Genomic DNA, 27,913 nt, shown 5'->3' on the forward strand with positions numbered 1-27,913 from the left:
GAGTCGGCGCGAGCCGAGAAAGGCTCCTGTCTCCACTAGTGCGGCGGTGTGTCCACATGGCGTTGTGGCGCGGCTCTGCGTGCGCCGGCTTCCTGGCGCTGGCCGTGGGCTGCGTGTTCCTGCTGGAGCCGGAGCTGCCGGGCACAGCGCTGCGCTCTCTCTGGAGCTCGCTGAGGCTGGGGCCCGCGCCAGTGCCCCCAGGACCTCTGTCCCCCGAGGGCCGGCTGGCAGCCGCTTGGGACGCCCTCATCGTGCAGCCTGCCCGGCGCTGGCGCCGCGTGGCTGTGGGGTGAGTGCCTGCGGGGCCTGCCTGCGGCTCTGGGCCTCCCCGGGAAGTGCGCGCGCTCCGGGGTGCGCCCGGGACTCGGTGGTGTCCGGGTTGCCCTCTTGGCGAAGGTGTCGGACGTGTGAGACGAGCCTTTTTCGTCATCGCTGCAGGGATAGTCAGCATATTTCCTCCCGCTGGCCCTGTTCTTCTCTTGTCTGTGTGAAAGCACCTCTCATAGCCTCTTAGAAATCCAACTCAACCTGTCACTTGTATTTTTTGAGGTTACTCTGTTGTCCTGTCTTTCAGCCCTTTTCCCCCAACTGTTCTCAGGTGGCCACGATTCTTGGGCTTCCCTGTTTTTCTAGCACTCTTCCTAATGTACTTAAAGCTGAATGTTTATTGTCTCTAACTGTTGACTTTATTTATTGACGTCATCCAGTCTGAAGACCACTCTACTAAAACTGCTCATTTTCAAATTCAACACTTTTTTTGTTGTTGTTAAGGTTTCATTATCAGATCTCTGCGCCTTTCACGTTTAGCATGCCCTTCTGGAAACTACTTTCTTCCCCATACTAAGTGATGGTCCATATTTTTAAGGTTCTATCAAATTACAGTGTCTCCTTTGTGAAACTCACAGAAATGTAATTTTTTTTTTTACACTAACCTCAGTCCCTCTTCCAGTTAGGCTTGATTTTCTTGTCATCATGTCAAGGACGCTATGCATCAGCAAGTTTTTTGGTATGTTTTTCTTTAGATTGGTGTTGATTGGTTGTTGGTTTTTTTTTTGTTGTTGTTTTGTTTTGTTTTGTTTTTTTATGTTGTTGCTGCTGTTGTTCCTTTTTGAACTCAAGCCTCCTTGGCTAGTCTGGAACATAAATAGATCAAGAATGGCCTCAAGCTTAGATCTGCCTGCACCTGCCTCCTATGCTGGTGTTACATGCACAAGAGGCCTGTGTAAAAACAAGCCTGTCAGATACTTTCCTCTTTTGTTTGGATGTTGTGGCTAGGTGGAGTAAAGCAGAGTTGACCTGAATCAATGAAATAATCATGTTAGCTTATATCCAAACAGTTTTTGTACTGTGTATTTCTTACCTCTTTAAAAGTTCAATTTCTTTGCCCACCTCAGTATCAGATTCTCCTTCTCTTTCTCCTCTTCTTTCTCCTCCTCATCTTCTTCTTCTTCCTCCTCCTCTTCTTCCTTCTCTTCCTCTCCCTCCTCCTCCTCTTCCTCCTCCTCGTGTATGGGTGTTTTTTTCCATGCAGTGCCTGTAGAGACCCTCCCATCCCCTGGAACTGGAATTATGGACAGTTTTGAGCTGCTACAGGAGTACTATGACTCAAACCTGGGTCCTCTTCAAGAGGACCTGCTCTTAACCACCGAACCATTTCTCCAGCCTTCATTATCAGAGTCTTATTTTTTTTTTTTTTTTTTTTTTTTTTTTTTTTTTTTTTTTTTTTTTATATTTTTTGAGACAGGGTTTCTCTGTTTAGCCCTGGCTGTCCTGGAACTCACTCTGTAGACCAGGCTGGCCTCGAACTCAGAGATCCGCCTGCCTCTGCCTCCCAAGTGCTGGGATTAAAGGCGTGCGCCACCACCGCCCGGCTCCAGAGTCTTATTTTAAGATTTAAATTGTTTAAACTTTATTTGTGTGGGAGTGGGTGTGTTCATGTGAGTCCGGGTCCTCTTGGAAGCTAGTGAGTGTTGGGTCCCTGGAGCCGAGTTACATGTGGTTGTGAGTTTCCCAAAGTGGTGCTAGGAAATGAACTATGTCCTCTGGAATAGCAGTCCCTGTTCATAACTGCTGAGACATCTCCAGTCCTCGTTATCTGATTTGTTTGTTTCTTTTTCTTTCTTTTGTCTTTTTAGTTTTATTTTTAAATTATTTTTATTTACTTATTTGTCTTCAAGACAGGGCTTCTCTGTGTAGTCCAGGCTCTCCTGGAACTTACTCTGTAGACCAGGTTGGTCTCAAACTCAGAGATACAGCTGCTTCTGCCTCCCTAGTGCTGGGACTAAAGGCATGGCATTATCAGGTTTTCGATCATCTTTCTTTGAGCTATGTCAGGTGTGTACTGGGCTCTGAGGGTGTATGTATAGAAGAAGCCAGGTCTGTGCTGCATTTGTTGGAAGCAACTTGGGCTGCTAGAACAGAATAACTCATACTAGTTGCTTAAAACAACATAAACTTCCTGGTGACTGGAGACTGATAGCCCCAAATCAAGGTGCCAGAGTGGCTTCTAAGGAAGCTGATTTCTGGGGATGCCTTTCTTCCTACCTTGCAGCTAATCAGGTTCTTGTGTTCTCACATGCCTTTTACTGTATAGTTGTCCAGAGTGATGTCTCTTCCTCTTATATAGACACCATTCCTGTTGGATTAGGGACCACCCCTGCCACCTATTTAACCTTAATTGCTTCCTGAAAGACCCTAAATCCAAATATGATCACACTGGGGATTGGAGTTTGTCTTAGTTACTTTTCTGTTGCCATAACAAAACTGTACTTGTTTAGCAAGTTACAAGTTACTTGCTAAAGCAACTTGTAGAAGAAAGAGTTTGTTGGGGGCTTACAGTTTTGGAGGATGAGCCCATGACCATCATGACAGGGAACATGGCAGCAGGTAGGCAGGCATGATACTGGAGCAGTAGCCCAGAGTTTATATCGTTATTCAAAAGCAGGAGGAAAGTAGCTAACTGGAAAGGGCATGTGCTTTTGAAACTTCAAAGCCCACCCCCAGTGATGAACTTCCAACAGGGCCTAACCCTTCACAAACATTCCACAAACTGGGGACAAAACATTCAAGTATATGAACCAATGGGGAGCATTGTCATTCAAACCACCACAGGATTTCCATACAAGAATCTGAAGTGAGGTAGGGGAGATAAATTGTCCATAACAGTGGTGAAAAGTGCTGTCTGTTCAGATACCAAGAGCAAGAATTACTCATTCCTCCCAGGATGGGGCAGTAGAAAAAGCTCCAAGAAGATGATGTTCCATTTTCTATTATGTAGTAATAAATCACCTCAAAACTTAGTAACTCAAAACAGCTGCATTTTTTTTTTTTTCGAGACAGGGTTTCTCTGTGTAGCTCTGGCTGTCCTGGAACTCACTCTGTAGACCAGGCTGGCCTCGAACTCAGAAATCTGCCTGCCTCTGCCTCCCAAGTGCTGAGATTAAAGGCGTGCGCCACCACTGCCCGGCTAAAACAGCTGTATTTCATGATCTTTATTAGTCTAAGTTATGATTGAATTCAACTGAGCAGTTGTAGTTTGAAGTTGTATACAGTAGGATGGTGGCTAGGACTAGATGTATCATTAAGATTGGTCAAGGCTAGAACTTCCACTGAGGTTTTCCACCTACAGGAGGTGTCTTCTAGCTGTTCAGTGTCTCACAGCAGAGAGACTAGGCTAGGAGAGTGTCCAAAGAGGAGCAGACATTTGCCTTATGTTTCATGATTTAACTATAGGATCAGATTTCCCAGTCTAGTTTACCAGGTTTTAATGAGAGGGCACATGGATCACTCCTTGGTGGAAGGAATATCAAAATTACATGACAAGAAGACCATGTAGATAGGACATCTTGTTGAGATCATCATAGAAAATATATTCCATGGTTAACTTGTATGATAGAACTAGAGGGAACAAAAAGGTTTCTTCAGGTCAAGGGACCAGATAAATCTACTGAAGAACTGAATATGGGGAAGTTTACATTTGGCAAGAGTCCATGGTAAAGAAATGATGCAGAGTCAGGTATGGTGATGCACTCCTGTAATTCCAGCTATGGGAGCTGAGGCAGGAATGTAAATATGTGTGGTTTTCCTCCTGATCCCAAGCTCCCAGAATAATGACTCTGAGATTCAAAATATATTTATCCATAAGCTTTGGTTTATTCTTCAACTAGCTTATAAATTAATATCCTCTTCTAATCTAAGTTCTGCCACGAAGCTGAATACCTCTCTTCAGCTTTAACAATTCTGTTCTCCATGATCCTTGACAAATCCTCCAAACCTGGCTCCATCCTCAAAGCCCTTTCTCCCTACCAGATGTCCTACCTTCTATTCTATCCTTCCCTATAGGCCATAGGCTTTTCTACTGACAAGGGATGCATCCTTGTTATACACATTATATTCTCTCTTCACAGGAAGATTGTACGATTAGGGCCACCCTGGACTACATTAGCAAGATATTGAGAATCAGATTGCTAAGAGGGAATCTTTGAAGATCTTTTGATTCAGAGTTAGTAATGGAGAAGAGCTGTAAAGGTTTATCAACAGGCAAATGCCTCTAAGTTTCTGGTTGAGAGTATGTGATAGGAATGAAAAAGCAGGTTTTTGAGCAGCCATTTTAACCTGTTCTGACTGCTCAGCACCTTTTGAAGTGTAAAGGCATGGAGTAGGGAGAACAAATGTACCAGAATTTAATTTTGGAGTGGGAGTGGAGGTGGATTATAGTTTGACACACTAATTCATTTCTCACTCAAAACACAAAATTGAGTGTAATCAGTAAGGCAGCCTGTGTCTGGATCCCATGACCCTGGTAAAGAGGACATTGTAGGACTCCGGTAAAGGGGGGAAGAACCAAAACCATTGGCAGCGGCACTGGAGGGCAGACAAGAGTTAGGGGAAGCAGGCCTCCAGGCAAGGAGGAGCAACTTTATTTTGGTTTTTTTTGTTTGTTTGTTTGTTTTTGAGACAGTGTTTCTCTATGTAGCCCTGGCTGTCCTGGAACTCACTCTGTAGACCAGGCTGGCCTCGAACTCAGAAATCCACCTGCCTCTGCCTCCCAAATGCTCGGTTTAAAGGCGTACGTCACCGCTGTCCGGCCAAAGGAGCAACTTTATAAAACAGGTGGTTCCACATATTACCAGCACCACAGATGATTAAGTGTCTCAGAAGTATGGGTTCCCTGTGGTCACCCAGCCATGGGTGTTGGAAGTACATCACTGCAAGACTGGTCTTTCCAACTTCTGCATGTTCAGCCTCCAGTGTTACCATAATTAAGCTAGACTTGAGTGGATGGGACTGCATGTTCTTGTGGGATTTCAGATGAAATGGCTTCTGAGAATGAGGCTGGAGTTAGGACCGGGCTGTCATGTTTTGAGATGTCAGTGCTTAAGTGGAGCACACCTTGACTTTCTAGGAGTGTAACTCCTCCCTGCCTCTGATTGGAGCCTGGTACCTCTTGCTTATAGGATAAAAGGAAGTCCTCACATTCACTCTGAGTCTGTTTGCCCTGAGCTTTGCCCACTTCCTCCGAACTCTTCCCTGTAGATCACCATACGTGTTGTGTCCTAAGACAAAGTTCTTTCACCCCCAGCTTTGCTTTCTGTGCCCCCGGCCTGGAATTTAGTATCAGATGAATCTAGCTTTGAATTGAGATGCTCCAATGTTAATCTCTACTGTAGCTTTTCTCAGCCATGATGACTAGGTACTAATTACTGATCTCGATTTGTTTTCTAACTTTATGTTCCTCATCAGAAGATGTCTTCCCATCTTCAGCGTCTCAGAAAGAGACACCATCCAGGGCATAGCTTCCCCAGCCCTTGAGTCTCTTCAGCTGGATATCTTGTAATTACATTTAGTTCTTGTGATACGTGAGGAAGAAAGAATGTTAACGCTAGAAGGAACCTTAGGGAATATTTTGCAGAGGGTGCAATGGGGGTAAGTGATGAGAAAGTGTTCTCATCTTTGAGGTGCTTCAGGTTAGGGGGAAGAACTCCGCTTCCATCCAAGTCTCTGCAAGTAGACCAGGAAGCTAGGGGCTTCCAGTGCCTTCTCCGACCCCCTCCTTTGGTATCTGTTTGTTCCGATTGTTCATGTGTGTCTTCTCCATATTATATTACACAACCATTTATAAATTTTGAAGTTCTGCTCTCCTGTCTAGTTAGCATAATTTGTACTCTACTTTGTTAGTTCTTTCCTTCCGTTTCCTCTCCACAGTGAAGCTTGAGCAGTGTGCCTGTTGATGTTGAATGTTGCTGTTAGGTTCAGAGGAAGAGTCTTTCACTGATAACAGGATGTGACAAGTACACATGGAGAATTAGTCTGGTATCTGCCCATAAGTAGATGGCACTAACATTTTTTCTCTAAGTTTTAGGGATGTGAGTGTGTGTGTGTTGATGAGGGTCCTGGAATTACAGGCATGAGCCAACACATCTGGTGGGTTTTGTTTTGTTTTGTTTTGTTTTTTTATTCTGAAACAAAGTCTTGCTAAGTTGATGAGGCTTTATAGTTTCATACAATCAAGCAGGTGATGGTATACTAGCTTCTCACCAGCCCTTTGAAGTGCACAGACTAGTTCTATGAGCACCTGTCAAGTACCAAGCTGATACAAGGCCAAGCTGATACAAGGCCAAGCTGATAAAAGGCCATGGGCGTGCCCAAATCTTCAAAGCCACACTCAGTTTCAAGATGCAGGTTCAGCTCAGAGTGTTTAATGGTTAGTTCATTCTGACCAATGTCCTTTCTTGTCTTTGGAGGGAAAGTGTCTTTTGACAAGAACTTAATTTTGTACCTTAAAACATACATTAATTTACTGAGTCTTTTTTGTTTGTTTGTTTTTTGTTTTTTTTTCAAGTCAGGGTTTCTCTGTGTAGCCCTGGCTGTCCTGGAACTCACTCTGTAGACCAGGCTGGCCTTGAACTCAGAAATCCACTTGCCTCTGCCTCCCAAGTGCCGGGATTAAAGGCGTGCGCCACCACCGCCCAATACTCTATGTTAACTTGTATCGTTGCCATTTTATAGACAAGGAAACTGAGATTCAGAAATTAAAGTGACTTGCATCCAAACTACATAACTCCAGCTTCTTTTCATAAATTCATTTTTGTTACTATGATATTGTTGTTCTGAGTTTGTAACTGGCAAGAAAAGTTTGCCAGACTCTTGAAAAGAGTTCCAGATAAGATTATCCTTTAGCTATATGACGTTTGCTTTGTTGCTCTGGTGTCAAACCTACGCCAGCTATTTACTGTGTGAGTGCAGTTCTTCCAAGCTGGTCTCTATAGCTAAAGTCAGAGTTGCTGCCCGTGTAGTTCAGCTTCCTTTATCTTTTCTATACTTCCAGAGTCAATGCCTGTGTGGATGTGGTAATCTCTGGCGTGAAGCTCCTGCAGGCCCTTGGCCTCAGTCCTGGGAGTGGAAAAGATCATGCTGTTCTACACTCAAGAAGTGATCTGGAAGAAGCCTTCATCCACTTCATGGAGAAGGGAGCTGCTGCTGAGCGCTTCTTCAGTGATAAAGAGACCTTTCATGACATTGCCCAGGCTGCGTCTGAGTTCCCAGGAGCCCAGGTCTGTCCCACTCACCAGTGATGAACATAAGCTATGTTAGGAGTTCAGTGGGTAAGTGGGTGGGAGGAGCCGTTTTACAGGGTGCTTGGAAGTAGCTTTCTCTTCCCATGTACAATGAGATAGTGATCCAATTCTGTGGGCTTTGTCTTTTCTGTAAAATTTTGTGTTGGGCATGTCATTAATTTTACTGTTTTTACTCAGATTTCGGTTCTGGGTCACCCAATAGCCCTCCAATAATCCCCCCCTTTTTTTGTTACCAGGCTAAAGATTGGAAGCATGTCTGTTTTCGGTTTAAGTATATATTAACAGTATTTGTTTGGTTTGGTTTGGTTTTTTTGAGACCATTTTTCTGTGAAATAGCCCTGGCTGCCCTAGAACTTGTAGACCAGGCTAGCCTTGAGCTCACAGAGATCTATCTGCCTCTGCTTCGCCAACATGCCAGGCAGGCTGTTTGCAGTAATCGTAATATGGCTGAATCCTATCTAAGTTGGAGAAAAAAGGTAAAGCCACAGAGATCTAGATCTAAATCCCTGTGAGAAAGGGGGCTGGGAGTGTCTCCACATCTGTTCTGTTTGTCCTGATTGGGGTGTTTCAAGAGGGTAAAGGCTACTGACTTTTTAGAGTGGCTAATGCTCCATAAGTAAGGCTGTCCTGTGTGTTATAGAATTGTTAGCAGTCTTTTGCTTTGGGCCACTGAGTGAGTGCAAGGCCCTGCTCCCCACTTGTGATGGCCACATAATATCTCAGACACTCCTGTGTTTCCTTTGGGGAAGAGGAGGGTAGCAAAATCACCATGTTTGATATCTGCTGCCTAGATTGGTAGTTCTTTTGGGAAGGCAGGGAGGCAATGGGGAACTGCTAAAGAAATTCTGTTGCTGCTCTAAGTTCCTGTTCAGTCTGTAGAATCCTAGAGTTTACCTTCCTAGCAAGTTTCTTGGTTTAACACTATTGGATTGAAGACCTTGTTTTGAGAACTACTTGTTTATAGGGTAGAACATACTAGAGACGGGAACTTTAGTGGTCCCTAGCTCACCTGTTTTTATAAACAAAATCCTGGATCCTGCATGGTAGACCCACAACATGTGGTAGAAAAGTCAGTACTGGAGTTGGAGACATAACCTTAGCTTCTCCCGTCTCACCAGCATGCATATCCTCAATCCTGAGGATGAGGTCTGGTTCTGATTTCTCTCATCTCAGCACTGTTAGGCCCCAGGTAATTCCTCTTCCTTAAGTAGGACCTTCCTTTTATTCAAAAGAAAGGTCTTACATAAATTAGAGCCTGTAGTTCTAGCTAGTGTAAAAGGAATTAAAAATTCTCACTAGCCCATATAAAAGACACACAAACCAGGTACTTATTAACAAGCTGTGAGCCTAGACTGAATAGGTTTGGAGCTATTCAACTTACACCCTAGCCATGCGTCCCTTGTTACTTGCTGTTTCTCCTGGCCACATGCTCATGGTCCCTCTCCTGTCTTGACCGATTCCTCTCTCTTCGTCTCCTTTCTTTACCTGGAACCCCGAGCCAGGTAACTGAAATCCACCTACTTCTGTCTACTGCCCAATCACACAGACTTTAGCCTTTTATTGACCAGTTTACTTAGGGTGCAAGGCTACACAGCATATTTCGTACATGTGAGGATCTAGGGGCATGGAGCAACCCGGTCTTGAGGGCCAATATTTAGCATTTGAATACATAGCAGCACCAGACTAACCTCCTACAAGTTACGGAAGTTGTTAACACATTTTTAATTAGTACCAGTCACAGGCAAACCTTGGTGACCACTTTTACTTTGATGACTTTTGAGATTTAAATCTCTTTTGTCCTTTGGAATGGCCAGCTTGAATATTAGAAATGAGCCAAATATTAGCCAGTCAAGTTTCTAAAGGGGACAGTAATTTGTCATCCTGACAGCTAAGCTCAGCAGCAAGACTCCCTCCTAGGAGAGGACCTTAGTTGTGGTATAGTAAGTCTATTATTACAATCCTGGTATTTAACTTAGTTTGCTTTATGTGTCTTCTGCTTTGATAAAGGTAGGGAGAATCCTATAGAAACTTAATTTTGCTTTTTTTGGTGGTCAAAATTTTTTCTAAACATTGTGAAAATATCTTGCTTACTTTCTTCTGATGCCTGTTTGGTACTGTTTCAGATTACTGTCATTTGTAAGGCTGGTTGCCTGATAACCAACAGATAAACCATCCTGTGAAAACTCAGTGTCTGTTTTATACATATCCTAACATTTCCCCCACAGTTCTTAGTAAAATCTTCTATCCATTCTAGTTAAGGAAAACAGTAAATCTGACATGTAGGCCAAATTTAAGCTACATATCACAGAAAGTTGTAAATTTTTATGAAGAAAGCTAACCCTGTCCTGCCCAAACAAGAGATTGATTGACCCAGAGATGAGAGTGGCAGCCAGCATCTAGAATAAAGTGAGTTGTTTAGTCTTTGTGTGGGTTAAGGGCAGAAAGGTGGAGTGTTGCTCAGGGGAACTTCTCAGGCTTTTTAACCTTCAGAATAGAGCAGCAAGTGCACTGGCTGTTGCTTGGGTTTCCAAGGCACCCAGATCCATGCTTAGCAACATGGAATACCAGGTGGAATTGTCTGCCTTCTAGATGAGAGCTGCAGCGTGGGGAGAGCAGTAGTTGCCCCATATGAAGGTCTTTATCTTTGAGCATTTACTACCAGGGTGTTTCCTGATTCATCAGTGTGTTGCTTTCATCCTTTCTCAAAACATAGCAACAAACATTTACTTAGGCACATCCTAAGAACAAAGTGATCACTGCCCTGAGGAGCTAGTTGTGCCCTAGATGTTTATCACCCAAGAGATGGAGCTGTTAGAGGCAGTTCAGGTTAGATGGGAAGAGATGGTAATCCTGCGTAGGGAAGACCATTTTGGAGGCTAAGATGTCAATGGGGAAAGGGAGTTGGGACAATATTGTACATTGTTGGAAAGGATTCAGAGCCATACCTAATATAAAAGAGGAGGGTGTCCTAGTCAAAGGCCCAGGGACCAAGGAGAAGGCTCACTTGGACATGGCAGAGTGTGGGTGGAAGAGAAATCGTGGGCTGAAAGCAAGAGAGGCTCTGAACACCCTCTTACATCTCATGAACAGTGTCATTGTCAGCCCTCCCTCAGTGATGTTGCTGCTAGTCTCACCTGTGTCCCTTTCACACAGTCACTTTTTGCCCTTTATTACATGGCCCTCTTTGTTGGCATTTCCTCCATCAGATCATTCCTTGTTGTAAATCTCACATGGGTTTGGCAGTGGGAAACAGAGGCAGCATAGCAACAAGCTTTGCTGTCTATTCCTGACGTGAGTAACAGAGGTACAGAATATAAAGATGGTGAGATTCATTATGGATAATGCACATCTTTTATTGATAAGGTAATTTGTAAACTGAAGAGTCTAAAGGCAAAGTTTGTACTTTATGCAATTATTTATACTTACCATAGAAGCTGAAATTAACCTGGATTGTTGGAGAAACTGGTATCATTTAATTAAATGCTCATAGCTGGAATTTATTGGAATCAAGCAAAATAAAGGTTACCTGTATTATGGATATTGAGTTGAATAAAAATACATTTTTTAAAAGTTATAAGTTGATTATGATTACTATAATCGACTAGGCATGTTGATTTGTGCCTGTAATCTCAGCAATTTGGGGTGTAATGCAGAAGGATTGGTATGAGTTTATTTATTTAGTTAGCTAGTTAGTTTTTATGTTTTGTTTTTTTAATATATGTAGCACACTGTCACTGTCTTCAGGCACACCAGAAGAGGGCATTGAGCCCCATTAGAGATGGTTGTGACCCACCATGTGGTTGCTGAGAATTGAACTTAGGACCTGTGGAAGAACAGTTAGAGCTCTTAACCACTGAGCCATCTCTCCAGCCCTGCTATGAATTTAAAGCCAACCTAAGCCACATAGCAAAAGACCATGTCAACCACTTCTCTACTTCCAAACCCCCACAAAAAGAAGTTACACTTTAAAGCCCAGAATGGTGATGCATGCTCCTAATCACAGCAGTCAATAGGCAGAGGAATAAACAAACAAATTAAACAAACAACACCAAGTTGCATTTTAGGACTGAGGATACAGCTAAAAGTATTTGCCTAGCATTCCCGGGCCCTCAAGCTCAAACCCCAGCACTTTGAAAAGAATATGTTCATGTATTGAATGGTGTTAAGGAGAATGACCTAGTTATGCTCCTTTAAGGAATCATAATGTGGTCGAGTCATACTTTTTGTGTTTTCTGTTGTCTGCTTTAGCTACCTGGAAGCTCAGGGGCAAAATTTATCTAATTCAAACAACTATACTAATTTTCATATTTATTCTCTCCACCTTTCCTTATTATCCCTTGTCTGTTTTTGTTCTTTGTTTTGCTCTGAGATGAGGTCTTTATGTAGCCCTGGCTGTCCTGGAGCTTGCTTTGTAGAACAGGCTAACCTTGAATTCAAATAGATAAGCCTGAATCTGCTTTCTGAGTGCTTGGATTAAAGGGCCACCAAGCCTGGCTTTGTTTCTATTTTGCCAGGCTGTATGTCTGCCTCACTGCTGGAAAGCTCTGAGTGTTGCCACTCAGGGGAGGCCGAATGAAGTCCGTAATGGTGGGTCCTCAGTCTGTGTTTTCTGGAGGTGGGAAACAGCAGTCTGGGATGATGGCTGCGGTTCCTGGTCTCCTGTGTACCCACCTGCTGGCCTACCAATGGGAGTTGGCAACACCTAAATGTCCCTAAATGTGCCCACTTACCAGACAGAAAGGAGAAGGCAGAGCCCAGGCTGGGGGTGGAACCCAGTTTGATTCCAAATGAGTTCCCAAAATATGGAGGGGCCAGAAGAGAGAAGGCTTTCTCCAAGAGATTTAGGCGAGGCTCTTTGCAAAGGCCTGAAGCCACACCCTCTCCCAACCCCTATGACGAAGAATCAGTCCTTGCTTGTTCAGACTGCTTTATTTGATGGCGGATGTGAATGCTTGCATACACCTCAGGATGAGCCAGGAATTAAATACATTTTGCTGGAAGGAATGCCAAGAAGGGAAGCTAATTGGCTGAATGCTGTGGTCTATCTAGATACTTCTTTAGCATAGAGAACTGTAGGATTTTATGCCAGATGACTGATTGCCATCCTCAGTGGGTGGTAGTGGTTGCAGAGCAGGTAGAGATAGGCAGGGAATGGCTCTACTCCTGTTCTCAGTTCTAAGCTCACTCAGCCTTTCCAGTTCTTCTGTCTGGTGGCATGTTGTCAGGCCACCTCAGAACATTTTGATGAAGCTAACCTGGTGGTAGACACCTGTGATCTCTGCCCATGGGAAGTGGAGACAGGAGGATCATAAGTTCAGGGTTGTCCTCAGCTACATAGTGAGCTTAAGGCTAGTCTTAGCTACATGAAACTCTGTCTCAAAAAGCCAGGAAAAAAAAAAGTCAAAATATGTTAGTGGGGGGCTTCAGATGGCTCAGCAATTAAGAGCACTGACAGCTCTTTCAGAGGACCAGGGTTTAGTTCCCGGCAGCATATGGAGGCTCACAGTTTAGGGGATCCAGTGCCCTCCCTGGCTTCCTCAAGTACTGCAAACATGTGATGCACAGATAAATACATGGGCATAATACTCATAAAGTAAAAATAAATCTCAAACAAAAGTAAAAAAATTTGGGGTAGAAATGGGCTATATTTTTAACCTAAGAAATGATTAAACTTGGGGTGTACACTTGTTCGAATGCTGATAACCTTGAACTGTCTTACAGCACTATGTAGGAGGAAATGCTGCTTTAATTGGACAGAGGTTTGCCGCAAACACAGACTTAAAGGTAAGTCTCATTTTCAAATTAAAACATCTTTCTTTTTTTTTTGGGGGGGTGGAGTTCGAGACAGTTTTTCTGAATAGCCTTGGCTATCCTGGAACTCACTCTGTAGACCAGGCTGGCCTCGAACTCAGAAATCCACCTCTGCCTCTGCCTCTGCCTCCCAAGTGCTGGGACTAAAGGCATGTGCCACCACTGCTGGGCTCAACTTTTGTTTTCTTAATGTTAAGAGCAAGAGTAGGTCTTGCTACAGAGTGAGTTCTAGGACAGCCAGGACTACACAGAGAAACACTGTCTCAAAAAAAGAAAAAGAAAAAAGAAAACAAAAACAAAAGAGTGGGTCTTGGTTCCTTAATTCAGTCTGTGAGTCACCTGGGCATCTGTTTAGAAAGCAGTGTTGTTAGTGAATGATAGTAGTAACTAATGCTGTTTGGGTATTTACCATGTGTAGATTGATTCTTCAGCAGTCCTGAAGGCTATCAATGGGACTGTCTTTGCCTTTTACAGTAAGAATATGAAGACATAGAGACATTCACACTAATACAGACTGGAACTTAGATTCCACCTAAGCAGAGCTACAAGTGAAACACTATACTTTGGAGTGACTACCCATACTGTTCTCTCAGGAGTTCAGTTTAATTTGCCCATATGGACTATTTCCCAACAACTACCAAGATTAAGAACTAGAGTCTACAAAGGTGGTGATAAGAGCTAACACATACATAGTTCTTATACAGCCAGGCACTGTTTGGAGTGCTGCACACAGGCAGACAGACAGACAGACAGACAGACAGACAGACATTCATCTAATCCTCATAGTGCCTGCAAGGGGAGTCCTCCTTTTATTATCCCCCTTGGATATAGAATTGTTAGGTGCACAGAAGCCCAACAGCTCAAGGTTATGTTACCTAGTGTTACCTAGACCTATGACTTGAACCCAACTAAGTCTAGCTTTAGAACTGTACTTTGTTAGAAGTAGACCCGGGAAGTCTAGTAAATAGTAAAGGCCAAGTTAGTGAAGTGAAAGTCAAGTCAGGTGGCAGAAGAGAGAAGTACCTTTTAAAAAGACATTTGTGAGGACTAGAGATCTAGCTCAGCGATGTGGTGCTTACCCACCATATGCAAAGCTATAGATGTGATCTTTTAGCACCAAAAAAAGTTAGTCTCTCTCTCTATCTGCCTCTCTCTGTCTCTGTCTCTCTCTCTCTCTTCTTCCTTCCCTCCCTCCCTCCCTCCCTCCGTGTGTGTGTGTGTGTGTGTGTGTGTGTGTGTGTGTGTGTGTGTATCATATGCACATGTGCAACCAGAGATCTTAGCCACTAAGCCATCTCTCCAGCACATCTCTTTAAAAAAAAAATGTTGGTTTGTCCTTTCTTAAACACTGATCCTCCTTTTAAAAAAATCATTCATTTATTTTTGTAACAAGGTTTCTCTGTATCTCTGGCTGTCCTGGTATTTACTCTGTAGCCCAGGCTTGAACTCAGAGATATCTAGTGCTTCTACCTTCTAAGTGTTGGGATTAAAGGCATGCACTACCATGTCTGGCTTCCTTTTTTTAAAAAAATGTTATTGGGCCATGTGCATACTAGAGAAGTACACTATTACTAACCTACACCACCAGCCTCATTTTCTAATGTAAACCAACTTTGCATCCCTGAGATAAACTATGTGTTTATGATGCATTGCTTTTTTGGAAGTTAGGTTCCATTTACTGAAATTTTGTTTAAAATGTTTATATCAGTTTCTGTGGGGGACATAGTGGTTTATGTTTTTCTTACAATGTCTTATTTTGCTATGAATGTGATAATGGCATTGTGTAGTAGAATTAATTGAGATATATTTCCTCCTCCTTGCATATTGCATGTCTGGTTTGGTTTGGTTTTTTGATGTTGGTTTTTATTCCATAGGTGGGGGCATGTACATGCGCCTCACGCCATGATTCACTTCTGGAGGTCAGAGAGCAAGTCCTCAGAGTTGGAATCTAACATGTGGGTTCTGGGGATCAAATTAGACCATTAGGCTTGACAACAAGTACTCTAACTGCTGTGCCATTTGCCTATCTCATTTCAAGTTTTTAAAAAGAATTTATATAAATTTTGGTATTTATTATACCGCCCTAAATATTTATAGAATTCACCATGTCCTGAGGCTTGGGTTTTCAATATGGGAAAGTTGTTGTTATTACTATGTTTGGAACTTTGTGTTATCTCTTTGATTTCTTAAGATGTACCCTTTAGTAGAGGTGTATTAGTTGATTCCTAAATACTTGAGAGTTTTCTACAAGTCATTCTTTTACTAATTTCTATTTTTGTCCCATTCTGTTGGCATTCTTGGTGACTAGCCCAGCAGGATAAATCTCTTTCTCCATCTTGCTACTTATTGCTACTGTTGGGTAAGCCAGGTTTCTTTTCTTTTCTTTTCTTTTTTTTTGGTTTTTCAAGGCAGGGTTTCTCTGTGTGGCCCTGGCTATCCTGGAACTCACTCTGTAGACCAGGCTGGCTTCGAACTCAGAAATCCACCTGCCTCTGCCTCCCAAGTGCTGGGATTAAAGGCGTGCGCCACCACCGCCCAGCCAGGTTTCTTTTTTATATATACATGGTCCTTTGGTGATTGGCCATTAGAAGAATGCAAAGAACTGTAAGGTGTTCTTTTCTGGGCTGCTCTGTCTGTGTCTAAGATTTTAGGAACAAGTAGATCTATCCACGCCCTGTCTTGGTCTATTTCCTCTTCAATCAGCTTTGAATAACATCTACTATTAACTCTGGTATTGATGCTCAATTCTTAAAACTGCCAGTCACCTCTAGCTGTTCCCCAGCCTTTGCCCAGTCAGTGTATTAATGTGGTATGTATCCTTTTCTATCCTTGTATTTATATCTATTTGCATATTCATATTTAATATGGTTTTTGTAGTGGGACTTGCTTTTTTATCCAGTTTCATAATCTCTGCCTTTAGGTGGGTATGGTGGTTTGAATGAAATGGCCCCATTGGTTCATGAGTACAAATGCTTACACACCAGGGAATGGAACTGTTTGGGAAAGGACTAGGAGTTGTGGCCTTGGAGGAACAATAGTGGCCTTGTTGGAGGAGGTATGTCACTAGCAGTGGGCTTTGAGGTTTTAAAGTCTCTCTCTGCCTGCTGCCTTCCAATCAGGATGTAAAACTCTCAGCTAACTGCTCTCTAGCACTGTGGAGGAGGAGAATAAGAACAACAACTAACTCTAAAACTATAAGCCCCCAGTTAAATACTTCATAATAGAGTTGCTTTGGCCATGCATGGTGTCTCCTCACAGCAATAAAATAATAACCAAGACAGTGAGGTATTTAGGTTGTCTGCATTTAATGCTATTGCATATTGAGTTAGATTTAAATGACATCTTGCCATTTGCTTCTGTTTGCTCTACTTTTTAATCTTCTTGCTTTATTTGTTCTACTTAATTTTACCTTCTTTGACTTGCTAGGTAAGATTTTTAGTTTTGATATTTCAGCAGTTTCTTTAAGGTTTATATTGAACTTTTTTTTAATGTGTATGGATGTTTGCTTGCATGTATGTCTATATATCACATATGTGCAGTGCCCATGGAAGTGAGAAGGGGATATCATTTCTCCTGAAACTGGAGTTGCAGATGGTTGATAGCTGCCACGTAGGTGATGAGAATTGGACCCAGGTCTTCTGGAGGAACACCCAGTGCCCTAACTATCCTATCACTTCTCCAGCCTTACATTGACTATCGTTAGTTTATCACAGTTGTGTGATAAATAGGGAGACAAACAAATGCCTGTTCACAGCAAATAGGACACCACCAGCAGACCAAAGCAAGGAATCCAGTTAAATCTAGCCTGAAGAACCAATGAGTTTAATTAATGTTGCTTTTAAGAGTGTGGGAGAGGCATTAATTGTAGGAACATGGAGCTGATGCACCACCAAGGAAACACACATACATACACATACACAGACACACACATACACACACACACACACACACACACACACACACACACCATCCTTCTCCTAGTGAGTATTAACTGCCTCTTGGAGATGGGGAGAACAGAACCTTGTGAGTTTGGGGCCTAATGAATCTCTTTTCCCTAATGAAGGCCTTTAATGGGTACAATATTTGCATAGTTGATCACAGCTGCTGAGAATTCAAGAGAACAATGACAGTGTATCTCTGGAAAACAGCATTTCACATTTTATTACAACCATGGGTTAGAAATAGTAAGAATAGAATGACAGATTCTTGGGAAGGAACTGACAAGCCCACACTCAGAAGACCTTTACAGGAGATGGGCTGGAAGTCGAGAGCAGCAACATTAGGAGAGATTTTGCATCTCATGATGGGGTATGCAGGGGACTGGAAGAGCCTTTAGATCTCTCAGAAATGGGGATTTCTGACTAACTCTCAGCATTTGGGGGCTGTCGCAGGAATCTTCAGACTGGGTGACTTAGTTTAGCCTAGAAATCAGGTACAGGTAAGACCATAACTTTTCTCAGCTATAGGAGCAAGGGCTGGGATTGCTTTTTCTGCTGAGCCCTCAGTGTTCATCAGTCTCAGCAGGAGCCTTTGAGGTCTCTGTTCTCTCAGAGTGACTACATCTTAAAGTGCACACCCATTCTTCAACATATGTCCTATAAGAACTTTAAAATGTTGAAACCCCCTTCCCTTAATACTACATTCTGTAGACCAACTGCCAAAGGACTTTAAATATACTAGATTTTAATAATTGCCTCCTTTAAAACTTTTTTTCCCACATTTTGTTAATGTAAAATATACTTTGTTTGGGAATAGAATCTCACTGTGTAGCCTGGGCTGGCCTAGAACTCATTATGTAGACCAGGCTGGTCTTGAACTCAGATTCAAGTGCCTCTGGAATGTTGGGATTAAAGGTATGCACTACCATGCCCAGTTTATATATTTTTATATATTAATTTTGTGTTTGTGTGTCTGTGCGTGTGCCACAGCATGCACATGGATACTTATGGAGATCAGGGGACAAATTGTGGAAGTCTTGTTACTGCCTCACCTGTTTTACAGGTGTTATAAATCTCCCACTGTGCTGTTTGCATCTTTCCTTAATCTTTACCTTTTAAGCAGCTACATCTTTAGAGTTCCCATTTTCATTGCTCTTTGCTCATGTTCTCAATCCATGTTTCTACCTCCTCTTATTGCTGTTCCCCCTGAAGGACTTCCTTTTATTAATAACATTTCCTTTGATGCAGGTCTCCTAGAGAGTCATAAATTTTTCCAGATTTTGAACATCTGGAAGTTCTTTTGTGGTAAGATGTATTTGTAGGGCTCAACAGGTTCATTTGTGCTTAATATGGATCACTGTACTCTGTCTAATGTCCAAGTGCTTTGAAATTGACATTTCCTATATTTGGCCTATTTTTTGTTGTTTTAGGCATGTGGTTCTCACTATCTCAGACATGAAACTCTAGGCAGGAATTAGGGAAGGCAATAAAGTGGCAGGACCAAGAGTTTTCAGACCTGACAGGAGACATCATATCATAGTGGAAGCAGAAAGGGAGGCATGTTTTTACTAAGCTAAAGCATCTCTGTACAAAACAACATAGAAATAGAGTGCTCATCTGCCAATGAAGATGGCTCTGAGGTGTCTGAGTTGGGTGTGTCAGTCTGAACCAAAGGTAGTGATTTCTAGGGATTTTTTTCAAAGTGCTCCTTTATGTTTTGAGTCTGTTAGTTTGATCTTGAGGGGTGTACTGGCTGATTTTGTGTGTCAGCTTGACACAGGCTGGAGTTATCACAGAGAAAGGTGCTTCAGTTGAAGAAGTACCTCCATAAGATCAAGCTGTGGTGATCAAGGGGGGAGGGCCCATTGTGGGTGGTGCCATTCCTTACCTGGTAGTCTTGGGTTCTATAAGAGAGCAGGCTGAGCAAACCAGTAAGGAACATCCTTCCACGGCCTCTGCATCAGCTCCTGCTTTTTGACCTGAGTTCCAATCCTGACTTCCTTTGGTGATGAACAGTAAAGTGTAAGCTGAATAAACCCTTTCCTCTCCAACTTGCTTCTTGGTCATGACATTTTGTACAGGAATAGAAACCCTGACTAAGTCTGGCAATGGTGGCACATGCCTTTAATCCCAGCACTTGGGAGGCAGAGACAGGAGGATTTCTGAGTTCGAGGCCAGCCTGGTCTACAGAGTAAGTTCCAGGACAGCCAGGGCTACACAGAGAAACCCTGGCTCGAAAAAAGAAAAAAAAGAAAGAAAAAGAAGGAAACAAAACAAAAGAAAACCCTGACTTAAACAAGGGGTGTGATGGAAACTTCACTGCACTGTGCTTCAGCAGGATAGAAAAGGGCTTCTAGATAACAGCCAGGAGGAGGCCCAGCTTCAGGCTGGAGATAAAGGCTTTAGAAAAGTTGCAGAGTGTGCACCCTAAATTTGAAAGGCTATGTGGTCATATAACAGTTTAGCATAGTGAGGTGCAGCCTCACAGATTAATTCACTAGCCATTGACACCTGGTGAGAAGAAGTGGTCCTCTTTTCCTATACTGTAAAGATTCCAAACAAATAGTTTTATTTGGCAGCTTTGAGCAGACACTCCCATGTCTTTTTGCCCACACAAAATACAAGTTTTGTTTTTGTTTTTTTTAAAGACTATGTAGAAACTTCACACAGTATGCATTCTTGCCATCTCAGCCTCCCAGGAGGCTGAGGCACACAAAGGGTGAGTTTGAGGCCCACCTGGACTATATAGCTAGCCTACCACCTCAGGAAAAGAAACATGCCCATCCCACCCCTGATAATAGTGTGTGTATCTCTATGTGTGTTTGTGTGTCTGCCTTGGCTGTCATGTAATAAAATACTATAAACAGTGCTAAAACAAAAAAATTACTTCTTCAAAGTTTTGGAGGCTTGAAGGTCCAAAATGAAAGTTTAATGGAGATGTTAAGGGCCCTTTTGTTGACTTAAAGGTGGCTAACTTTGCTCCATCATCTAAGACCTTATTTAATCATTGTCCTCATAAAGACTCAGTTCCAACAGCATTACACCAGGGTTAGGCCTTCAGTGTCTAAACTTGAGGGAGACACATTCACTCTGTAACTGAGTGTGGGCCACAGAAATTGCATAGATACTGAACAACTAGGACTTTGTCATTCCATAAAACCAGGTACATTGTGGTCATACTCTTAAAGACCTATGCCCTGGTGCTGAAGAGGTCCTGTGCTACAAACCTCCAAATCAAGAGAAGAGTCAATTGGATTCTGATAGCTTGCTAAAGTGAATAGATTTTGGCTCAAACACACCTTGCTGGTTACTGTCTGGATTCTATGGGTTCGAAACTGATCTCCTGGGAGACTGACTGTTACTTATTATCTCTAGGTTCTTCTTTGTGGTCCAGTTGGCCCAAAACTCCATGAACTTCTTGATGATAATGTGTTTGTTCCACCAGAATCACTGCAGGAAGAGGATGAGTTCCACCTTATTTTAGAGTACCTGGCAGGTAAGGAAGATGAGGATGTGAGTGGGAGGAGTTGCTGAGTCCTGGTGGGAGGATGGGTAGAGGTCTGCAGTGCATGGTGTGGCTGTTCCAGGAGTCCTTGTCAATTAGCAGGCTCCTGTTTGGGTTCCCATACCAAAGATTTTCCAGCCCACTGGTCTAAGGAGCTGACAGTAGCCACTGTCTCCATGTAGGGTAATAGAGTAACAGCATTGAAGGCAGTGCTTCTGTCTGTAGAAAGCACTGGTATGAGCCTAGGGAAGGAGGCTGCAGGAGGGATCTGTCACAGTCAAAGTGAAAATGTCATAATAAAGTTTTCCTTTATTACCAAGAGCTAAGAAGGGCAGCAAGTGTTTGCTCAGCTTTCCTGAATTCTGCCTGGGACTATTCAGGCCCAGCCCTTCCAGGCTGCTTGAGATTGATGGCAGGCCTCTGGAAGCTTTCTTAGGAGCACTTGCTTTTTTCTTGGAGTTGAAATGTAACATTATGTATGTTTGTTCCTCTTACAAAGTAACCTATCCCAGTGGATTTTATGTTACAAGAATGGAGGTCTGATTCCTGGACAAATCTTTAATATCTGTGTTTCCTGCTTATATCTCTTCCTGTGCTCAAGAACTCTTTAGTTTCTGAATCAACACATCATTTGTGTTAAAGGACTGGGCATCCATACAGCAGTGGGTGTCCTTTCGGCAGTACTTTTGCTCTTTAGTGAATCACTTCCAAGTCAGGCAGTGACCCTCATCTAGAGTAATTAAATGTTATGTGAGGTACAATATAAGCTTCTTGAAAAGTGCCCGTCTCTAAGAATGCAGAGGGATCAGTTGTTTCCAGGTTCTCTCTCATACATACGAGAAACATGATGGAGGGCAGATCTAAAATTAGAAGCAGAATGTTTTAGTAAGAATGGACATTTAATAATATACAAGCTTTGAGTTGTTGAGTTCAGTTTTCTTAAATAGGAACCTGGGAGTGGGTTTAAGGCTTGTGAGCTGCTGTAGGACCGCTCTGCCTGGAAGTTCTGATTAGCTGGGGTGTGTTTTTGGGGCTTGTTCCTGCCCCTTCTGTAGGCACCCAGACCTCCTGCATGCTTTGTAGTTAATTTCTCTTGGTGACTTGGGAGTTGAGAGGGAACTGTGTCAGAGCTCTGACTCTGTTGTGGTAGGGAGCCCATTCAGCTTTCTGGAGAACAGTTTCTGTCCTTGGCTTGATAAGTTTCACTTTTGGATGCCTAGTTTTTTTTTCCCTTTGTAAACCTCATGTGAAGCTGCATTGCCAACAGGCTCCAGGAAGAGATAGTCTGATGGCAGTAGCCCTCGGGGCAACTTCAACTGAAGCAGTTCCTGGCTTCTCTGAAGCTTAGATTAGTAAATTCCAAGAACATCCATCAACTTTTCGTTTTCTTCTCTCTCACCAGAGCACCCTAGAAAAGCTCACTCTCAGCTTTGTTCTGGGAATCAAGTGAGTCACTACAGAGGTTTCACTGAGATATAAATTGAGATATAAATTAATAAATTGAGAGAAGAATTTAATACAGAGTTTTGTGAGGAAAGGCAATTAGCTATTATTACAGGCTGAGCTCCATACTCTCAGGCTGCTCCATCAGTCCTATGTCTTGTGGAAACTGCAATTCTCTACTCTCTTGTCTTGTTTACTTTCACCTGCCGTTCCCTTGAGATCCATGTGGTTCTCCCCCTCCCCCCCCCAAGCTGGGCAGTGCTTCTTAGCACTGTGGATGGAGAGTATGTTTTCACCATTGTGCAGCCTTGATTGCAGAGGTGCTGGGTGGTTTGTCCTCATAGTCATTTAGGTCATCTGTCTGTTTTCTTATTCCCTTGTTGTTTGCTCATTCATTCCTGTGGCTTTGTGGCAGATGCATCGTGAAGTAGTGGGATGTGATGAGGGAAGCACAGGCCTGCCCTCAGCTCAGTGCCTACCTCACAGGATCTGTGCCAGGTGCTACAGTAGGGCACATTAGTGGCTCTGCCAAGGAAGTAGTGATACCTTCATGGGAGTGGAGTAGGAGAAAGACAAATTTAGGGAGGAAATAGCACTTTGTCAGGGAACAGTCACTACTCCAAGGCAATTCTGCATAGAAATGATTGGAACAGCTTAATAGTCTTAGATCCACAGGCACAGAAATCTCCAGGGACACCAAGAAGAGACGCAGTCACCTAGCCTCAGGTGTTCAGCCTATTTAGCTTCCCACTCTGAAAAGTACGCAAGGTGTGGCTCTTGGGAGGGCAGCCTGGGCTGTCTGTTGGGTGTGCTGGTATGGGGCAGTCATGTGCTCTGTACTCATGCTTGAGTTCAGCAGACAGCAGGCAGGGCTTTCTTGGAACTTAAGGGGAGCTAATGACCTTAAAAGACACAAGGCTCACTGGGCAGTGGTGGAGCATGTCTTTAATCCCAGCATTTGGGAGGCAGAGGTAGGTGGATTTCTGAGTTTGAGGCCAGCCTGGTCTACAGAGTGAGTTCCAGGACAGCCAGGGCTATACAGAGAAACCAAAAAAAAAAAAAAAAAAAAAAAAAAAAAAAACCACAAGGCTTGACCTATGTTTCTGTTTCTTTATTAGAGTTGGGTTTAGGATTTGTTTTTTATCAACTGCAGTCCTGCCCTGGATGCAGCAGCCTGTTGACCTTGCACCACTGTAGGGGTCTGCTTGGCCACAGACCAGCCTGCTCAGAGCCAAAGCTCCTGTGAGGCTCCTGCAAGTTCCCTGCAGTTGGGAGACTGAAAGCCTCTTCCTTTTCTTCTATTGTGTTGACTGGGCTTTTCTAGGGGAGGAGTGGGGCCCGTTTAAAGCTCCCCATGCCAACCGGTTCATCTTCTCTCACGACCTCTCCAACGGGGCCATGAATATGCTGGAGGTGTTTGTGTCTAGCCTGGAGGAGTTCCAGCCTGACCTGGTGGTCCTTTCTGGATTGCACATGATGGAGGGACAAAGCAAGGAGCTCCAGAGGAAGAGGCTCTTGGAGGTAATAGCTCTGCTACAGACTTACAGGTCTCAGCTGGTGTTTTCCTTCAGGTTCCTGCCACTGAGCCTCTAGCTGATGCTGCCTAGTCTTAGGCTCTGCTTCATCATGGTAGCAGCAGTAGGGCAACTGAGGTCATCTTGCCTGAGTTTCTGTGTCCTGTGCTTAACTGAGCGTGGCTGCAAGCTGCAGGGTTTGTAGCTATGTTTTGTGTTTTCTGTACCATCTCACTTCACACCAGCTACACCGTGCTTCCTGCAGGTCTGTATACATTGAGCCAACTGCTCAATTTAGGTCCCAGGAATAGGAGACAACATGAACATACAGGGACAGTTCTGTGTCCTCTGACTCTACAACTCTGGTAGCTCCCTACAGAGTGAGTTTTTCTATTGGGACAAGCAGTTATCAGCCACAGAGGTGGGGACCTACACTGCTTCTAATTCATGAGGATGCAGAGGGTGTTTTGAATACATCTGGGCTGCTTGCTTCCTCCTGCCTGACTTCTCCCTAATGACACTGCTGTCTTCCTCCTTATAGGTTGTGACCTCCATTTCTGACATCCCCACTGGTATTCCAGTTCACTTAGAGCTGGCCAGTATGACCAACAGGGAGCTCATGAGCAGTATTGTGCATCAGGTAACCATATGGGCCATTCACAGGCTGCCTCTGGTCTTAGGGGCCTCAAAAAGAAGTAGTTTTCTCCTATAAGCCCAGGTGTTTGGGCTCTTGACAGGCCCACTAACTGACATGTGGGTGATATGTCACTCAGATCTGAGTTCAGGGGAGCCATAATGGATCCAGGACTATAAAGGATGATGTCTTCTACTGGGTTAGGACTGTGGCAGTATAACTTTTTTTTCCTTTGGAATGAGGATGTTAAAGTGAAGAGTATTGTTTTTGTTTTCAAATTTCAGAGACAAAAACTGAGAGCCTAACTCAGCTGCTTTCAATTAAACACAAATGTTGGGTGAGCATGACTTCCTAGTGCTAAGCTTCCTGTATCACCTCCCTTTAGGGAGGATTTGGATAAGTCCCAGTGACCCAGGCCTAAACACAGGCTTTTCCCACCTGGTTGGCATGTCAGCTCCACTACTCATTAGCTTTATGAGCTCAGGTGATACATGTACCTGTACCCAGACAGTGTAAAGATGTGGGGTGAGAGTGCCCGCCCGCAGGAATCTCAGTTTCATGGGAAGCTCCAGTGCTGTTTTGTGCCTGGGTAAGAAAACATGGGTGTGTATAAGGCAAGATCCCTGCTGACACCCTTGAACCCTCTGGTAAGAGTATCTGGTCTGTGTGCAGAGGCAAAAGGCACAGGGAAGAGCCTCCACAGTATATCATCTTCTGCCCTTTTACAGCCACATAACAAGACTAGGTCTGGAGAGTGTTGAGCATCTCTGCAGTTTCCCAAGTGGAGATAGTTAGAGATTTAATACCTGAAACTAGTTTCAGAGACTCCTGCCCTACCTGTAGTCATTAGCTGTGTCCTAATGCTCAAGGAGCTGAGTTGTGTCCATGAAAAAGAGACCTGTCATTGTTTCTGTTAGCAGGTCTTTCCCGCAGTGGCTTCTCTTGGGCTGAATGAACAGGAGCTGCTGTTTCTCAGCCAGTCAGCATCTGGACCCCATGCTTCTCTCTCCTCCTGGGATGGTGTTCCTGATGTGGGCATGGTCAGTGATATCCTCTTCTGGATCTTGAAAGAACATGGAAGGAGTGAAAACAGATCCTCGGATCTCACCAGGATCCACTTCCACACGCTGGTCTACCACATTCTGGCAACTGTGGACGGACACTGGGCCAACCAGCTCGCAGCTGTAGCTGCAGGAGCTCGTGTAGCTGGGACACAAGCCTGTGCCACAGAAACCATAGACACCAACCGAGTATCTCTAAGAGCACCTCAGGAGTTTATGACATCCCATTTGGAATCCGGCTCCAGGATTGTATTAAACCCAAACAAGCCAGTGGTAGAGTGGCACAGGGAGGGAATAACTTTCCATTTCACACCCGTGTTGGTGTGTAAAGACCCCATTCGAACTGTAGGCCTTGGTGATGCCATTTCTGCTGAAGGCCTCTTCTATTCAGAAGTACACCCTGATTAGGAAAACTGTAGACAGTTGTGTAAGGAATGAAAGCCACCCATCTTAAGAATTCCAGGAAGAACATAGCTTGGGAAATAGGCTTGTGGGTGTCAGAACAGTTCCTAGATGTAATTGGAAGACAGCCAAAGAAATCACAGCAGATTAAACTGTACAGATGCATTCCAGCCTATTGGCAACATAACGACACTTCAGGTATTATTGAAACCTAGCTGTCTACTATGACTAATTAGACTGGAGTTTTGTTTTTTTATGTTGTGCTACAAAGGTTAAAACCTCTCTCTGAATCCCCAGTTGATGTACCATGACTCTGGAGAGCTCATCCAGCCACAGAAAGAACTTTTCTCTTTGTCCACTAGAGAAGGCAGTCCCTCCCCACAAGCCTGACCACTCATGGAGCCTGGCAAAGGCAGTCATGACAGCTTATGCTCCTGGCAGAATCAGCTTGTCCATTCAGTGTTACAGTGACAATATTTGATGTGCGTCCCTTCTCATCCTCCTGCTCTCAGACAGAGGTCAGGGCCACAGGAAAGGACAAAACCGTCCTGTGCTTTATGGCCTCAGACTGGAAATTCTTGGGAGAGCCTTGAGCCACCTAATCATTCTCACTTGCTTGGATGCACCATGCCTTCCTGCCTTTCTGGGGCTGGCTGAGAAAAGGGCCCATGGCTTGTTCTCGGCCTCAGTGCTGAGCCCTGGAAGTGCTTTCTGCAGCAGAAGACTGGTACTCGTTCCTTCTGAGCCTTGAAGAGATGTGTTTTATAACTGGAAAGTGCTTCTTTATAGAACACATCATGTGTTTTGTGTTTTTGTTTTGACACATCCATTAAAGAGTTTGACCTCTTAAGAGCCCCATGATCATGAATAAATGTGTCGTGTTGTATATTTATTTTTTAATAAATCAAGATTTCTGTGTGCTTTTAAAAATATTAAAACAATTTACATTTCTAGGATCCTAAGTCTAGTCGATTTTGTTCTCAACCCCACTCCCACTTGCATGTCACTTGGCTGCTGAGGCATTTGTTTTTTGGTCCCTGCCATTGGGCTAGGCAGCCCCTCAAGCTGGGCCCTAGCAGTAGGTCTGTCAGGCTTAAGGTCGGTGGTGGAGCTACTGCACTGGGGCTACCCTAAAGCTGGAGCACAGCCATTTCAAAAAGCCAGAATCTTTCTAGTCCAAAGTACAAGCTGTCTGCCCGGGACAAGGGCCACTCATACCAGCCTTGGCGGCCACCCCTGGAATGACAGATCACCTAATGTGGGTGCAAAGGAAAGTATCACACTTTCAAAGAGAACTGAGGCCTGTGCAGCCTGTGCAGCTATGCATCTTGAAAGTGATAATGTTGGCTGCTGCTTAATCCTCTGCCTCTAAGGAAACTCAGTTAAAATTAGTTTTATATGAGGTCTGAGTCTGAGGCTAGCCTGGTCTACAGAGTTTAGTTCCAGGCCAGTTAGGTCTACACAGTGAGACCCTATCTCAAAAACTTGTAGACTTTTCCTTTTTAGGTGGGCTCACCCAAGTGCTGAGCTTACAGGTGTGCATCATCATGCTTCCACCTATTAGGAAAGCTGAATTGAGATAACTTTCTTAGAGCCAAGGTTTTGTAAACTCTGTTCTTTTCCTTTGTTCAACTTCTGCATAGACTGTAGTCTCAATACTGTCCAAGTGTTCCTGGAAATGCCAGTGAAGACTAGGGTTAGAAGTGTAGTGAGCAACTACCTAGGCCAGTAGCCTTCAAATTTGCTTTCCCTTGAGAATTATTAGAGGGCAAGCTTTGGCATGAAGCTCCAGGCCCAGCACATCCACATGTTTGTTAACAGATGGGCTTGTAATAGCTAGATCCAGGAGGCTGGAGAATGAATACTGCCATCATGAGAGCCCCATACAAGTTCAGATCCCAGCACCTTGTTGCATGAAATATATAAATGACCAAGCACCACGCCAGCGCCTGCTAAGTTCTAATAACACAGTTTCCCTGCCCTCACCTGATTACAGACAGCAGTCTACAGCACCTATGTTGCCAAACA

The 27,913-nt window shown here is 43.7% G+C and overlaps 1 protein-coding gene across 2 annotated transcripts; it reads left to right on the plus strand.

The window, feature by feature from the left end:
- Positions 1 to 26,841, plus strand: Adpgk (ADP dependent glucokinase). Of its 2 annotated transcripts, none has more exons than XM_031343975.1 (7): positions 1 to 289; positions 7,328 to 7,553; positions 13,299 to 13,361; positions 20,702 to 20,822; positions 23,599 to 23,795; positions 24,330 to 24,428; positions 25,340 to 26,841. In XM_031343975.1, the coding sequence occupies exons 1-7, from the start codon at positions 57 to 59 to the stop codon at positions 25,889 to 25,891; spliced, it is 1,491 nt and encodes a 496-aa protein (XP_031199835.1). In that variant the 5' UTR covers positions 1 to 56; the 3' UTR covers positions 25,892 to 26,841. The 2 variants fall into 2 exon arrangements, with proteins under 2 accessions (XP_031199835.1, XP_031199836.1); XM_031343976.1 differs by having other exon boundaries at positions 25,343 to 26,841.
- Positions 26,842 to 27,913: the final 1,072 nt, after the last annotated feature.

This window comes from Mastomys coucha, unplaced genomic scaffold (genome assembly GCF_008632895.1).
Source record: "Mastomys coucha isolate ucsf_1 unplaced genomic scaffold, UCSF_Mcou_1 pScaffold23, whole genome shotgun sequence".
NCBI classification, from domain to species: Eukaryota; Metazoa; Chordata; class Mammalia; order Rodentia; family Muridae; genus Mastomys; species Mastomys coucha.